Below are 15,742 nucleotides of genomic sequence, written 5' to 3'. Positions count from 1 at the left end.
TATCTTAGTCTTAATGGACACTACCTTTAAACTACTTAGTATTCTTGTACTGCGCACTTTATCCTTTCTTGTTACCTCAGCATTCTCATCTCCTTAGTTTGTAGACTTCTCTCGTCTGATTCCTTGGTTGGCCATGTTTCCGAACTATATAGAATAGTTGGTTGTATTATGGAACTGTATATTTTTCCCTTTAATTTGTGTAGGATTCTTTTGTCAAATAGCACTCCAGATAAAGATCTCCACGTTAACCACCCTTGATTAATTTTCTTCTTTATCTCTTTTTCTAATGTGGTTTGTTTGCATAGTGGAGCCCAAATATTTGCAACTTTCAATTGCCGATATCTGCAATTCATTCATATCAATGCTCTCTGTTTCATCTCTTATCACCATACACTCCGTCTTTTCTCTATTTACTTTTAGTCCGTGCTTTTCTAGGATATTTATCCAGCTCACTAATCTTTCTTTTATTTCATCCTTGGATTCGGCAAGTACCACAATATTATCTGAAAATATCATATTCCACGGGACTGTTTGTGGTATAGACTGTGCTAATACATCTATTTGTTATGAAGAGAAGTGGGCTGAGAGCCGACCCTTGATGAACTCCCTCGGCTATGTGAAGCCTGTTGAAGTACCAGTTGTGCTACGGACCATTGTTGTATAGCCCATATATATATCCTGTATTATTCTTATATATTTTTCGGGAACCTTTTTGTGGCAGCGCCTACCAGATAAGTTTTCTTGGGATTCTATCGAAGGCCTTTTCTAGATCGAGAAAGACCATATGTAGCTTTTTGTTCTTTTCCTTTTATTTTTCACTCATTTGCCTAATTGCGTGGATAGTATCAGTTGTTGATGGCATAAAGTCAAACTGAGTCTCTCCTATTTCGATTATGTCTCTTAACCTTTTTTTTATTATTTTTTCGTAGAGTATAAGACACTGTGACATTAGTTTTATGCCCCTGTAATTTTGACAGTTGTGTGGATCCCCTTTATTTTGAAGATAGGAACTAGATAGCTCTGTTTCCATTTTTGAGGGATCTCTTCATTTCCCAGTATTTTATTGTACAAATTTGTGAGGAGATGTATTTCATCATCTCCTAGTGCTTTAAGGCTTTCTATTGGAATATCATCTGGACCCCTAGCTTTGTTGTTTTTCATATGCTTGAGTAATGTGATTATTTCTTGTTCTGTTATTGGTTGTATTAGGTTTTGACATGGGGAGTGTTCGTCTAGATGAAGTATGTGGGGATTAAAGTTGAGAAGCTCCTGAAAATATTCGTTCCATCCATTCATTATTTCTTTTTCTTTATTATCAATTTCCCATCTTTATTTTTGATTAATTTTGGAGCTCCGTTTATATCCCTAGAATTCTTTTCTAGCTGTTTGGCTAATTTGTGTATTTTATTTTGCCCTTCCTTGGTATGTAGTTCTTCATACATGTCATCGTATGCCATAGCTTTGACCCTAGCCACCGCCTTTGTAGCTATTCTCTTGGATTTTTTGTAATTTGTCTTGTCATCTAGGTTTTTTGATTTGTTCCATATTTTATATAAGGCTTTTTTCTCCTTTATAGTGGTTTGTACATCTTCATTCCACCACCATAGTTCTTTGTATGATTTGTTGCCTCCCCTTGTCAAGCCTAATGTCGATTTGGCAGTGTCTATTAATCTGGATGAAAGGTCTGTCCACATTTTTTCACTGACTTGTGAGGAATCTATTGTTTCAATGTTTGCATTAATTGCAAATGCATCTGTCAATGTTTTTAATTTACCCCATTTGATACATGATTCAAGTTTTATCTTATTTTGAGTGGATTTATTTGAGATGTGTAAATCCATGGCTAGTAGCTTGTGTTGTGCGGCAATATCTTCTCCTGGGATGACTTTGCAGTCTATTACATCTTTTAATTTTCTGCGAGAGATAAGCATGTAATCTATCTGGGGTTTCCTTGTACCACTTTCATATGTTATTAAATGACTGTCTTTTTCCTATAGTAGGTGTTGGTTAAGGTAAGGTCGAAGGCTTGCGCTAATTTCAGTACATGCTCTCCTCATCATTTTTTTCTCCATATCCAAAACCACCATGATGCCTTTTGTAGCTACCTCTTGCTTTTCCCACATGTGCATTTAAGTCACCACCAATTATGACTAGGTCATTCTTAGGGATTTATATTAAAGCTTCATCAAGGATAGCTCTAAAGTCATCTTTCTCTTCTTCCTTGCAACCCGTTTGAGAAGCATATACTTAAAGGATGTGTAGTATTGATTGACCAATGCAGAGGTTTATCTTCATTAGTCTATCAGAGATCCTGTTGACTTTTACTACTGAAAAGGTGAGATCTTGACTGAGGATGATGCCGACACCGTTCCTGTTGCTAACAATTCCATTATAGTACAATTTATATACATCTCCATTCATTAAAGTCTTCTGACCTATCCATTTCGTCTCTTGTATGCACGCTTTATCAACTTTTCTCTTGTTCAACATTGATGCCAATTCTCTCGTCTTACCTTTAAGTGTCCCAATATTAACTTGCTAACCTTGTCTTCTTTGCTTTGACCTTTATTTTACTTTTCGCAGGATGGAGTTATAAACCCTGCGCGTCGCTTGGAGGGAACGCCCTAGCTTTCGTATTCATATTTTTATTTATGTCCTTCATTTTTGTTTATTAGACAAGTATCCCTAGCACCTGGCTGTCCAGCCTGTCGGTGACTGGGGTGTCATCTCTAAACTCTGAAATTCATCTTACCATATGTCTTTACACATCAGTCATCGAAGAAAAATCCAAAAATTTTTATGTTCCTTACCAGGATCGAACCTGGGACCTTCTATTTCCAAGCCTACATCATAACCCACTAGGCCACCCCGGCGATCTTATTTAGCATAAAATAATCTAACAAAATTTAAATTCAACAATAAATTTTCCCCCATATCTTTAAAATTTAAAGAAAGGCTTAATATATTCTTTGACGAGAATTCTATAGATTATATAATATTCAAACAATGGATAGCAGTTGGAACTACCCTCGAAACACTGACAAAATCCGCCGACGAATTTGTAGATTATTTAATTGAATAATTAAACAATTTGATTCCTCATTTTTTTATTGCTTCAGGATTATCATTAATTCGATTTTTTTAAATTCAATTTAAATGTTGGCGAATTCTTAGTTATCGCAGACTTTTCAGAAAACTATGCATTTGTAGTGCAGGACCATGCACAAGGATTCAATCAGACCAACAATCAGGCCATTATCTACCCTTTTATGATTTATTACCTTGAGGACAACATAATAAAACATGTAAATTTAGTGGTTATATCAGATTGTTTAAAGCACAACGCATGTGCATTTTATTTATTTCAAAAATTGATCGTATTCTTGAAGGAAAGATTTAATATAGTGGCTAAAATTTACTATTTTTCTGATGGATCAGTAATCTATATAAAAATAAATAAGACTTCATTAATCTCTGCAATCATGAAAATGATTTTGGGATAAAGGCTGAGTGACATTTTTGAAATCGCACAAGGTAAAAGTTCCTGCGACATTTTAGGGGCCGTTACTAAACGGTTATCAGCTCGAGCAAGCTTGCAACGCCCATATGAACATCACATATTGAGAACAATAGATTATTTAACTATGCAAGAAATAATATTTATGGGGTAAATTATATATTTGTGAGCAATAATGAATATATTAACATAAAAAGTCATCTTGAAAGCAGATTTTTGAGAGCAAAAATAATTTCTGGAACACAATGTTCCAAGCTTTTATTCCTCTAGGGGAAAACAAAAGTCAAAATTTATTAAAATTCCTTGGATGATAATAATATATGATATATTTTAATTATAAATTTTTGATTGTATTATATGTAATGCAATTTGAGGCAGATAAAGTTAAATATGTTTAAAATTATTTTGTCAAGTAACTTCAAGACAAAATTTAACTAAAATGTTAAACAAGGCTCATTATTCCAGCCACTTCTCAAAAATTTTGATAAAGATAAAAAAAAGTAAGGGCCTGTCATTTAGATATAATTTTTAAATTAACATTATTTCATAACTATTCATTAAATTAAAATATGATGATATTAATGTTAAATTTGTTCAATTTTAGCTATATAAAGAGTGATAACTCCTAAACCCATGTTCATCCCAGTCTAGGATTTTGTACAAATATAAAGCAGTGTGATATCTATCTACAGAAAATAAATTTAAAAAAAAAATACCTTTTTTTTCTATGGCCATTTCCGGTTTTACACATCCGGTTGTATATTAATCAAATATGATATTTATTTTTATGTCATTTTAAATAACTTTTATTAAGCTACAAAATAAAATTTAAATTATTTTTCTTAATTATTTCTCGAGATATTTGAAAATAAATGAGGTGCATTTTGACAAAAATGTACCCTTTTTTCACGCTTTAAACGGCAATATCTTAGCAAGTAAACAGTGTTGGAAGGTAAAATTTCATTTTTTTCTTAGTATAGTATATACTACCAGTATACAAAATTTAAGAAAAATTGAAGGGGGTCGGGTTGAAACTTTGGTTGTTTGATATGGAATTCACCATATATATATTAATAATATAATTATTACTTATATTTTTAGTAAGATTTGATAACCAGAAATATGAATTAAAATTTTGGTATGAAAATGGTATGAAAAAATTGATTTTTTATAACTATAATATGATATAATAACATATGATACAAAGCGAGTTAGTGATAAAATACGAAACAACAAACATTAAAAATATGATTTCAAAAGTTATCAGTTACCATTTAATGCATAAAAAATACTATTGAAAAATTATGATTCCAAAATTTATCCATGGGCACGAAAGGGTTAAAAAAAATTATTCATGGATTTTTATTATTCCATCATCTATATATAAAATAATTACAAATAAAATTAATAATATCGGTTAGAGATCTGCAAAGTTAGGCCTGGCTCGTACTTGGCCCAAGTCCTGGCCTGAACGGGCTTCGAGCCGGGCTTGGGGTTAATTCTATTTAAAATAATCGGGTTCAGGTTGGGTCTAATATTTTTTTAAAAATTCAGGCTGGGTTGGGTCGGACCTTCGGAATTTTTTTAAAATATATCTAAATTTCTCAATTTTATATTGAATTTTTTATGTAAAATAAAAATATTTGATTTTATTTATTGAAACTAAAAGTCATATTTATTTTGAGAAATTATAAAAATTAATTTCTATATTAAATAAATTAGGAACATTTTTAAAAAAATATTGAGTTCGGGCCGGGTTGGCAAAACTTTTTTAAAAAAATTTCGGGCTTGGCCTGAAAAATTAGGCTTGATGTAGATCACTAATATTGGTATCAGATCTGGATCAGTGTAGCTCTATTTTCAATATTTTAACACAATTTCTACTAACAAGAAAGAATACTTAAAAAGTAATTGTTTTTTAAATGCCAAAATTGTCAAACCATTGTCCAGGCTTATTTTATCCTGACCTACAACCTCTTAACATTCCCCTTCAACTGGGCTTTCTATTCTTATGGTTTACCTTTGGGCAAGTATAGTTAATAAAAAGACTGGATTCTTTAAACCTTGTAATCTTTAAATAATTATTTTTTCTCCCCTTTATATAAAATTATTAAGACATAAATAATATAAAATTATATTGTCTTTATTGAAAGATTATGATTTACTTGTTATATATAAAAATTAATATTGATACAACTCCTTGAATTCAAATTTAAGATGCTTAAAATATTAATTGTTAATTGTTTAAAATCCAAGCCTACATTATGTATATGTATTTACCAGTGATAATAATGCAATATTCCTAATTCTAGGTTCCTGGTGAGTTGAAAGAATTATTAGCATATGCTCCAAATAATTTAATAAATTTTTGGAATGAACATTGTCATGTTTGCCTTTATTAATAATTGTATGGGTGGATATTATAATGATAATTGAGCTAATAGTAGTTTCTAGTATAGCAATAGGTGAAATATAATCAGATAGACAATGTGTCAATTTATTATAACCAGATTCAATAAAAATAAACATGATCTTAATAATATTTTGTAATAGTTTGAACATTTTAGATGAAATATCAGCAATTGATTGATCAATAAATTCAGTATTTAGTTGTATTATTTTGCAAACTGTTTTAAATGTTAGAGTTAATATATTCATAAATATTTGAGTGTTTGATATGAGGTAATGAATATTTGAGTTTATGTGTTTCATATCTTTTAAATTGTTGTAAGGGGTAAATATTTCATTTGATAATATATTATTCAAAGTGACAATAATCTGTTGGATTTGATGTGATAAGTTTTTATGTTCAAGTTTAGAAGATATATTTTGATAAAACGTTGGATATTGTTGTAAAGAACTACAATCCATAACAACATCAAAGATCATTTCAAAATTCTTTTCAAAATTTATTAAAATTTTAGAATACATATTACATATTGTATTCAAATTCAAACAGGTTTGACTCTTACCATTGTTGGTAACTATATAATGACTTTTTTGTAAAATTCGCTCATAAAATCCCAGAATTTTACTATATAAATAAAAAAATATGTTTAGATAAAGTTAAAAATAGTATATGAGATAAAAATAAAAAGATAATTACTTGATTATTTTAAATAGATTCAAATTATAATTGCCATTAATGCTTAACAATTTTTCTAAGTTTGAGTCTATTTCTTTAAACAGATCTTCATCTTCATGTAGTTTCTTTAATAATAAATTTGAATTTCTCTTAATATAGCATTCATCGTCCTTTCTGATAAAGGTTATAGCTATAGTATCAACATTTGAAATCTAAATACATTATAAAATTTAAATTTAAACTAAATTTTACATTAATAGCATTGTTGCTACAATATTTTCTTTTTAAATTTCGGGTAGACATGAATAATGTTGTTAGCTATGTCTCAAAAATTCATATAATAAACTATCTGTCATGGTGTAATTTGAGGTTATGGGCCGCTAATACTACTATTAAAAAATGTTAAAAAAGCTAATAAGCTAAAATGGCTATCAAAATGGCCCCTATAAGTTTGAAGTGAGAGATTTATTATAAATATTGCAATCTATCCATTCCACAATTACATAAGTTTCATAAATAGCTGGGTTTATGTAGATCTAGGAGTCTCTATTAATTTTATTCATTATAAAAAATCTTATATCAGTAAGTTGAGTAATTTTTATTTAAGATGTTTTTTATTTTGAGAAGTATGTGAAACTAATGTTGATAAATAGGTATCTAATAATCTCATATTTTAGCTTTAAGTTTCAGTTATATACCTCTTATATATTAATATTACAAATTCTACTCCATTTTCCATTTTCATAACATTAAATTATTTATTAAAATTAAAACAAATTCTTATAATGACTTTTGCAAATATATTAAATCTTATAATATATTATAATTATATATCAAATAATGAATTAATGTGAAGTCATATTTTCATAGTAAAAAATAATATATAATAACAAACATTGATACTCAGTATACACATATAATTTCATTAAATAATCACACAAATGAAGAAAATATAATCTTTAATATCAATATTAAATGTAAATAATATTTTATAATAATAAATACAAAACAATTCTATAAATATTAAATGCAAAACAATTTTATAAATATTAATTGCAAAACAATTTTATAAATATCAGATGTAAAACAATTTCATCATTCATAAAAGGTAGGGTGAGCCTGATTAACCAAATAATACACATGATAAACTAGACAAAATCATTTAGAAACTAATTGTAATAGTTTGTTACTTCTTTAAAGAACATTATATAATAATTCATATTTTACTTTATATCTTTTTTTATCCTAAGAGAGTAAAGCTTCTTTTTTATACTGTGCCAATTGAGATAAATAAACTTTAAGCTTTGAGCATATAAACTTTAAGCTTATTATTTGAGCATACAAATTATAAGGTTAAGCGAAATTTAGCGAAAAGTTTGCCGACAAAATACCTAATTATAACTAAAAAATAGTAAAGGCGGTACGATACCGTAATTTGAGAATTGACATCTAAAATTTATTTTTATTTTATAGCTCATCAATTATATTTTAAAAATATAAATAAAATGTTTTTATAATATAAATTAAATTTATCAAAAATATAAATTATCTTATATTTTTTAAATTTTATTATGGATTGTTATATTTTCTATATAATATATCTGTTCTCAGAGTTGAGCAGTACCGCGAATACTTGTATCTTGTATTCAGTATTTTTTTGACATTTTCTAATAAGATACTAGTATCTGTGTCTAAGATCCTTTATTCTGAAAAGAATCTTGTATCTTTTTCATTTTCATTTTCATTTTATTGACAAAAGATACAGATAATATTCATGTTTAAAATTTTACCACTCAGAGTATATCATAGGCGTAGCCAAGGGGGGGTGCAAGGAGAAATTTCTACCCCCCCCCCCCCTTCAGAAATTTATCACTTTTTGTGAATATAATTTTAAGCAAATAAAAAATATCTCCCTTAGTCCTCCTTCCCACTCCCTGACCCCCCAAAAAGTATGTATATATCTTAAACAATAATTTGAAAGAAAGAATGTAAAAGTTGATATTTCTTTATAAAACTATTTATAATAATTTATACATATTTGGGAAAAAGCATATATAACTATTTTATAATTTTCCGATGTCCTCACTACGTCATCGGTCATGTCATCGTTACGTCATGTCATCGTTACGTCATGTCATCGCTACGTCATCATGGCGTCATGTCATCGCTACGTATTTATTTTTATTTTTTTTATTTGTTGATTTTATTTTATTTTATTCATACGATTTTTTTTAGATTTTAGAATATTATTTTTATTGAAAAATCGTCTGTGGGAAAATGGATGATGTTGAATGATTTTTTAAAAATAATTTCTATTAATATTCAGAATATGAATGAAATAAATAATATGAATAAAAAATATAATTCAAGAATTATTATCTCCTCATACCTCAACTTCCAAGATAATTTTATTTCATTTAATCTTTTTATTTTATAGACTCTCATAAATATTCACCCATTACTACCACTCACACATTTATGAAACTTGCTCTCTACAAAATATTCAACTTATTTAATAATATCACAATTTTTTATACATACATGTATATTATCTTCTATAAACCAAATTAAGAAGAGAATCAAATATATTCAAATATTTGTATATTCTTATCCTAAACTATTTCTAATCTCCAATTCCTATATGAAACCTTTTCTTTATTTCCCCTTTCTCAAAGATCTCATCTCTTTATCAATAAACTTCTTCATTTTATTTCTTTTACCTATTAACAAAAAATTCTTTCATAACATTATAAATTTATTTAATATAATTTTCTTATTTTTTTACATAATTCTTTTAATCTAATATCTTCTTTACCCTACAACTAATTAATTTTTTTGAACAACATTTACTAAAGATGTTATTTTTTAACCTTAAATTAAATCGTCTGCTTTTTTATCTTTTGCTTCAATTACCAAAATTTATTCCTTTTTATTCTTCTTTACCTTCAAATATGTCACTCAATAAAAAACTAATAATTTACTCTTACAATATTCCTGGACTTCTTAACAAAATTTCCATTCTAAGAAAACATCTTGAATTAAATGATATCTATATATATAATCCTCAAAAAATGTCAATCAAATTTAGCCAATAGTTTTCTTTTAAATATTATTTGTCCAATCAAAATGATTATAGCAAATTTGATCAATGGTAATCAATGTGAAAACTAAATTATTCATTCACAAATCACTTCCATATGCCCCAAATCAAGCATTTAAAACATTACTCAAGTATATCTATACTGGGGAAATGAACTTAACTTCTCAAAAAGTAAATCTATTATATTTAATTATTATTTTTTTCAAGATAAATATTTTCTTAAATATAAAATACATGCAACTTAAAATTAAATTATATCAGGCTCAACAGGAAATTATATAAAAATATTGTTCAGTCTGGGTGGTCAAAATTTTAGCAAGATTTGTTCAAACCAATTTAATCAGAGTACAAATTAATGCCACCCTTAAGATTTTTTATTATAAACATCCCTCTGGCTATACTGATTTTTATAGGTCGATTGGATCTGATATTAGTGTTGTCAAGGGCCTGTTTTTGATATTACATGTTTATAAAATAGAAATATCTAGGGATCTACCAATGTCTTTAACAGATTGAACAGATATTTCGTCTTTTTAAAAATATTATCTGCCAATTATATAAAAAATTTTATCCAATCCGATAAAATATTACTTATTATGTATATAGATTAATGTTATATAAATAAGTGATTTATCATTAAAAATATTTTATAATAAACTATAAATGATCATTACAATATATTTAAAGGACTTATGTTATTGTATAATTAAATTATAGATGTTATACTATTAAAAAGTATATGAGATGAGTAGATATATGTATTAAAATTTAAAACCTAAAATGTTTACAGACTATAGATCAGTAATCAGCTATTATTAATTTAATAATTTCAATATTGAATTGGTTCAGTTTCCAAATAGTACTTTCGATGCACCCCTAGAGATAGCTATATATTTATGCTATTTTATTCATCTATTGTTTTTTTTTTGAATTTATTTTTGCAAAATGCAGGCAATTTTTTAAAATTCTATTTGACCTAAGAAAGATAGATATTTTTTACATGATATATTTATTATGCTAAAAATTCCCCCTGGTGCAGATTTTAATGAGTAGTTGAAAATATAAATTACATCATTTTATAAGGTTTGAGATAGGTTAGATTTCGAGTTTTTCTCCCACGAATAGATCTAGCTCCTAGTGACTCTCAGTTACCATTTACTTTAAAAAGATGACAGTTTCCTATAATTCCCGCTTTTGTGATTACAATAAATAAAAGTCAAGGACAAACTTTTGATCATGTAGGCATATTCCTCCCTGAGCCCGTCTTTGCCCATGGACAACTATATGTGGCTCTTACTAGATGTAAATCTCAAAATAATATGAAAATTATGATTTTGACATCAGAATTACAAGGAAAAATTTTAAAAATGATAAAACATTCACACAAAATATTGTATATAATGAAATCTTAAATTCATAATTTGTAAGAAATTTAAAAAAGTCACCAACTTTGTTATTCACCATCAAATCACCAACTTTAAATCATCTTCAAAAACGAAACCACCTCGAGCAAAGAAAAGAGAACTTCTTCACCATTGCTAAACCATCTTCCTCACCAACAACAGTAAATTCTATTTTATAATTTCAATTTACACGTTTTATTTCAGGTTATTTACGGCAAACTACGAGCAAGGAAATTACAACATTATCTTCAAAAACGAAACCACATTGAGCAAAGAAAAGAGAACTTCTTTACCATCGCTAAACCATCTTCCTCACCAACAACAGTAAATTCTATTTTATAATTTCAATTTACACGTTTTTTTTCAGGTTATTTACGGCAAACTACGAGCAAGGAAATTACAACATCATCTTCAAAAACGAAACCACATTGAGCAAAGAAAAGAGAACTTATATTATTCATCAATCATTGAATAAAAAAGACAATTCATCACTCTTAGTCTTAATGGGTTGGAATTGGCCTGAAGGAGGAGGGGGAAGGGTAAAAAGAATTATCGTAAAAGAACGAATAAAATTCTCATCCCCGTCATTTTTGACGGGTTATCAACTAGTTAATATAATAATGATTCAAGAATCCTTAATTAATAATAACATAATTATAAAACTTAGAGGCTATACAATCTTTAATTCCAACCATTCTAATAATCACATTGGGGTATCATTCATCATAAAAGATTCAATTTTAAAATTTACAACAAACTTTGTACCTTTAATTTATACCTTCTTTTTTCCCCCTTTTTTAATCTTATTTTTTAATTACCTTACAATTAATTAACCTTTATCTTAATAACATTACATTCATCATGTTATTTTTTAACTTTTAGAATATCATAATAGGCTTGATAAGTCCCCCAAAAAATTTTTTGATGATAGCCCTCCAACTACTAGAAACATGCATCTAATATTGACCCATCTACCGGTTTTACATTATTGTAATGTTTGTTTAATTTCAACAATAGTTTATTCATATTTTTGCCTGATTTCTTTATTTGTCTAGGCGTCCCTCACATTGCTATAAAACATGATGAATCTATTATTAAAGATAAGCAAAGAAAATAATGACGATTAAACAAACACCTTACCCGTTCTAGAGTTATTGGTAAACAAAATAATATAGAACTACGCTTGAAATGAACTCATTTGAAGGTTTATTTTGTTTTTTTTTATCTTATGTTTTATATCTATGTTTATTTTATTTTCACCCAGTTCACCAAATGATATTTCTATCACCACTACCACAATCCCTATGCCACCTCCACCTATTTTTTAACAAATATAAACATTTTTATTTATCACTAAATTTTATTATCTCATTATTTTCTTTCTATCTCTATTATCTATTAACCACTATTTCTCAAAACCTTATCAATTCCTTTAATTTAATTTTTATTATTTTTATAATATAATATTTTATACCTTCTTTTTTCCCAATCTTATTTTTTAATTACCTTTTAACCTTAATCTTAATAACATTACATTCATCATGTTATTTTTTAACTTTTAAAATATCATAATAGGCTTGATAAGTCCCCCAAAAATTTTTTTTGATGATAGCCCTCCAACTACTAGAAATATGCATCAAATGTTGACCCATCTACCGGTTTTACAATATTTTAATGTTTGTTTAATTTCAACAATAGTTTATTTATATTTTTGCCTGATTTCTTTATTTGTCTAGGCTTAATCCCTCACATTGCTACAAAACATGATGAATCTATTATTAAAGATAAGCAAAGAAAATAATGACGATTAAACAAACGCCTTACCCTTTTTAGAGTTACTGGTAGACAAAATAATAAAGAACTACGCTTGAAATGAACTCATCTTGAGATTTATTTTGTTTTTTTTATCTTATGATCTATTTTTATTTTATTTTCACCCATTTCTCCAAATGATATTTCTATAACCACTACCACAATCCCTATGCCACCTCCGCCTATTTTTTAACAATTATAAACATTTAATTCTGTACTATCATTCACTTCACTAGGAGTTAATATAAATATTACTGTATCCGATTCTCTGAGAAACTTTCAAGAATATTTAGAGGAATATTCAAACTTGAATGTACAGTACAGCCAAATTCATCATCTTTATTAATGGAAAAATATGCAGTAGTTCTGTCAGGGCCTTTATATACTTATGACCGTTTTATCGTTTAGTTAACATTGTCGTTCATGATTCTATTTTAGAGGGGGATACCAATGCTGACATTGACAGAAATATAGTTTTGCGTTCATAGGCATATCATCTTTATCATGACGTTTTGTGTTTTATACACTACTTTGGTAATCCGTCATTACTTTCATCTACAACCTAAATGATATAAAATTATACATTAATTATTTCCTCTCCAGACGACCGCCCAGATTTATTTTGTCACTTTTTCCATCAAAAATTAAAATGTAAACAAGGATTTGTTATTAATTTTATCAAATACATAATAAATATTCCTCATTATTTTTAAAAAAATTATCCTAAATTTATATGTCAATAAAAAAAAATATCTTAAAAAATATATAAATAATTTGCATATAAGTTTCATTAGTGTTTAATGCCATTTTTGTAATTTAAATAGACAGCATTTTTTTTTACTTAACATAAAAAAATATATATCCCTTATCAAATTTGTCAAATAATTTCAGAAATGCAAGACATACATTAAATTTATCTGAAAAACAACAATAACCTTATATAATAAACAACATATTTTGTAGATATATTTTTAATTGATCATATTACAAAAAAGTATAAGAGTCGGTTATTTTTATTTTATTTGTCATGATTCTCTAATAAGTGGTTGCCCAGGCCTTCCAAGTTTCCCTTAATACGGAATTTACATGTTTTTTTTCCATATTAGACTAATTGGTAAATCAGATATTTCCTGTTCATGTGATGATATTAAAAATTTAACTATCTCCGAGGCGGGAAAAAATTTTCAAAATTATTATGAGTAGGACTGGGTTTGGAACGTCAAAATTAATATTAACTTGCACCTGACTTGGGAATATCTCTTACAAATTATTAAGGGTTGAGCTGGGCTTGATAAACTTTTTTTAAATTATAAGATCTTGGATGCTTCCTAATATTGTGATTGAACCTGGCATGACATCTATCGTAAAAAATGAATAAAAATCTCATTCCCCGTCATTTTTGACGGGCTTTCTACTAGTATCTATATATATAATCCTCAAAAAATGTCAATCAAATTTAGCCAATAGTTTTTTTTTAAATATTATTTGCCATCAAAATGATTATAGCAAATTTGATCAATGGTAATCAACGTGAAAACTAAATCATTCATTCACAAATCACTTCCATAACCATACCACATCACTCTATTACCATATCATTACAAAAAAAATCATCCCAGGTTTTATAATTTTCAAATATGATTCTTATATAAATCAAGATCATTTTCTATATTTATAATTAATAGCAATCTCATTTAGATGCCCCCTATCCAGAAATTATACCATTGTTAGATGATGAAGCCCAGGTTTTATAATTTTTAAATATGATTCTTTTATTAATCAAGATCATTTTCTATATTTATAATTACCATAAATTATACCACTGTTAGATGATAAAGCCCAGGTTATATATTTTAAATATGATTATTGTAATAAATCAAGATCATTTTCTATATTTATAATTAATATCAATCCCATTTAGATGCCCCCTATCCATAAATTATATCATTGTTAGATGTTGAAGCTCAGGTTTTATAATTTTTAAATATGATTCTTTTATAAATCTAGATCATTTTCTATATTTATAATTAATAGCAATTTCATTTAGATGCCCCCTGCAGAAATTGTATCATTGTTAGATAATGAAGCCCAGGTTTTATAATTTTTAACTATAATTTTTTTTAAAATGTGAATGAAACGTAATATTTTAAAATTTATAAGTTTTAATAGTTTGTATGTAGAATGTTAATTAAATTTATCTTCAAAAAATAGCAAATGGAAAATATACCCAATAGTTTTATTTTTGATAACCCAGAAGAAATATCTAGAAATTTATCAACAAATAAAGAGGTTTATAATTTAAATAATATTTAATAATGTCTTTAAAGGGTAAAGATAATCATATTGTTATCCAATTAGGGTCAATTTATACAGATGAAGTAATCAGTTTAAATTATCTATACATTTTAAATTATACAGTTGCCAAACAAAGCTAAATTAACTCCTTTATCTCAATATAAAAATGAAGAAGATATTATTTCATTATATAAGGAAAAAATCCTAATGATCCATTTCATTTTTTTAAATGTAGAATGACTAAAAATATGATTGATTTTATAATTCAATTTGGCCCACTACAACCAAGCAAGGAAATTACAACATCATCTTCAAAAACGAAACCACATTGAGCTAAGAAAAGAGAACTTCTTCACTATCGCTAAACCATCTTCCTCACCAACAACAGTAAATTCTATTTTATAATTTCAATTTACACGTTTTATTTCAGGTTATTTACGGTAAACTACTAGCAAATTTACAACATCATCTTCAAAAACGAAACCACATTGAGCAAAGAAAAGAGAACTCCTTCACCATCGCTAACATCT

At 27.3% G+C, this 15,742-nt stretch overlaps 1 protein-coding gene across 4 annotated transcripts in view; it reads right to left on the bottom strand.

Annotated features, from left to right (window-relative positions):
- Positions 1 to 7,852, bottom strand: part of LOC135922854 (integrator complex subunit 4-like) — a 79,103-nt gene extending 71,251 nt beyond the window's left edge. For 2 of the 4 annotated variants that reach the window (XM_065457350.1, XM_065457348.1), the window contains exons 1-3: positions 6,855 to 7,006; positions 6,624 to 6,814; positions 5,798 to 6,551 (exon numbers count right to left, since the gene is read on the bottom strand). In XM_065457350.1, the coding sequence (XP_065313422.1) occupies positions 5,798 to 6,551; positions 6,624 to 6,814; positions 6,855 to 6,905 (996 nt within the window). In that variant the 5' untranslated portion in view covers positions 6,906 to 7,006. Of the gene's footprint in view, positions 1 to 5,797; positions 6,552 to 6,623; positions 6,815 to 6,854; positions 7,007 to 7,829 lie in introns of those variants that run through there. The other 2 variants (XM_065457351.1, XM_065457349.1) reach the window with 2 other exon arrangements.
- Positions 7,853 to 15,742: the final 7,890 nt, after the last annotated feature.

Source organism: Gordionus sp. m RMFG-2023, chromosome 1 (assembly GCF_954871325.1).
Source record: "Gordionus sp. m RMFG-2023 chromosome 1, tfGorSpeb1-WG-v2, whole genome shotgun sequence".
Lineage (NCBI taxonomy): Eukaryota > Metazoa > Nematomorpha > Gordioida > Chordodea > Parachordodidae > Gordionus > Gordionus sp. m RMFG-2023.
Note: the sequence above shows the minus strand (reverse complement) of the source record. Positions and strands in the feature narration are given on the sequence as shown.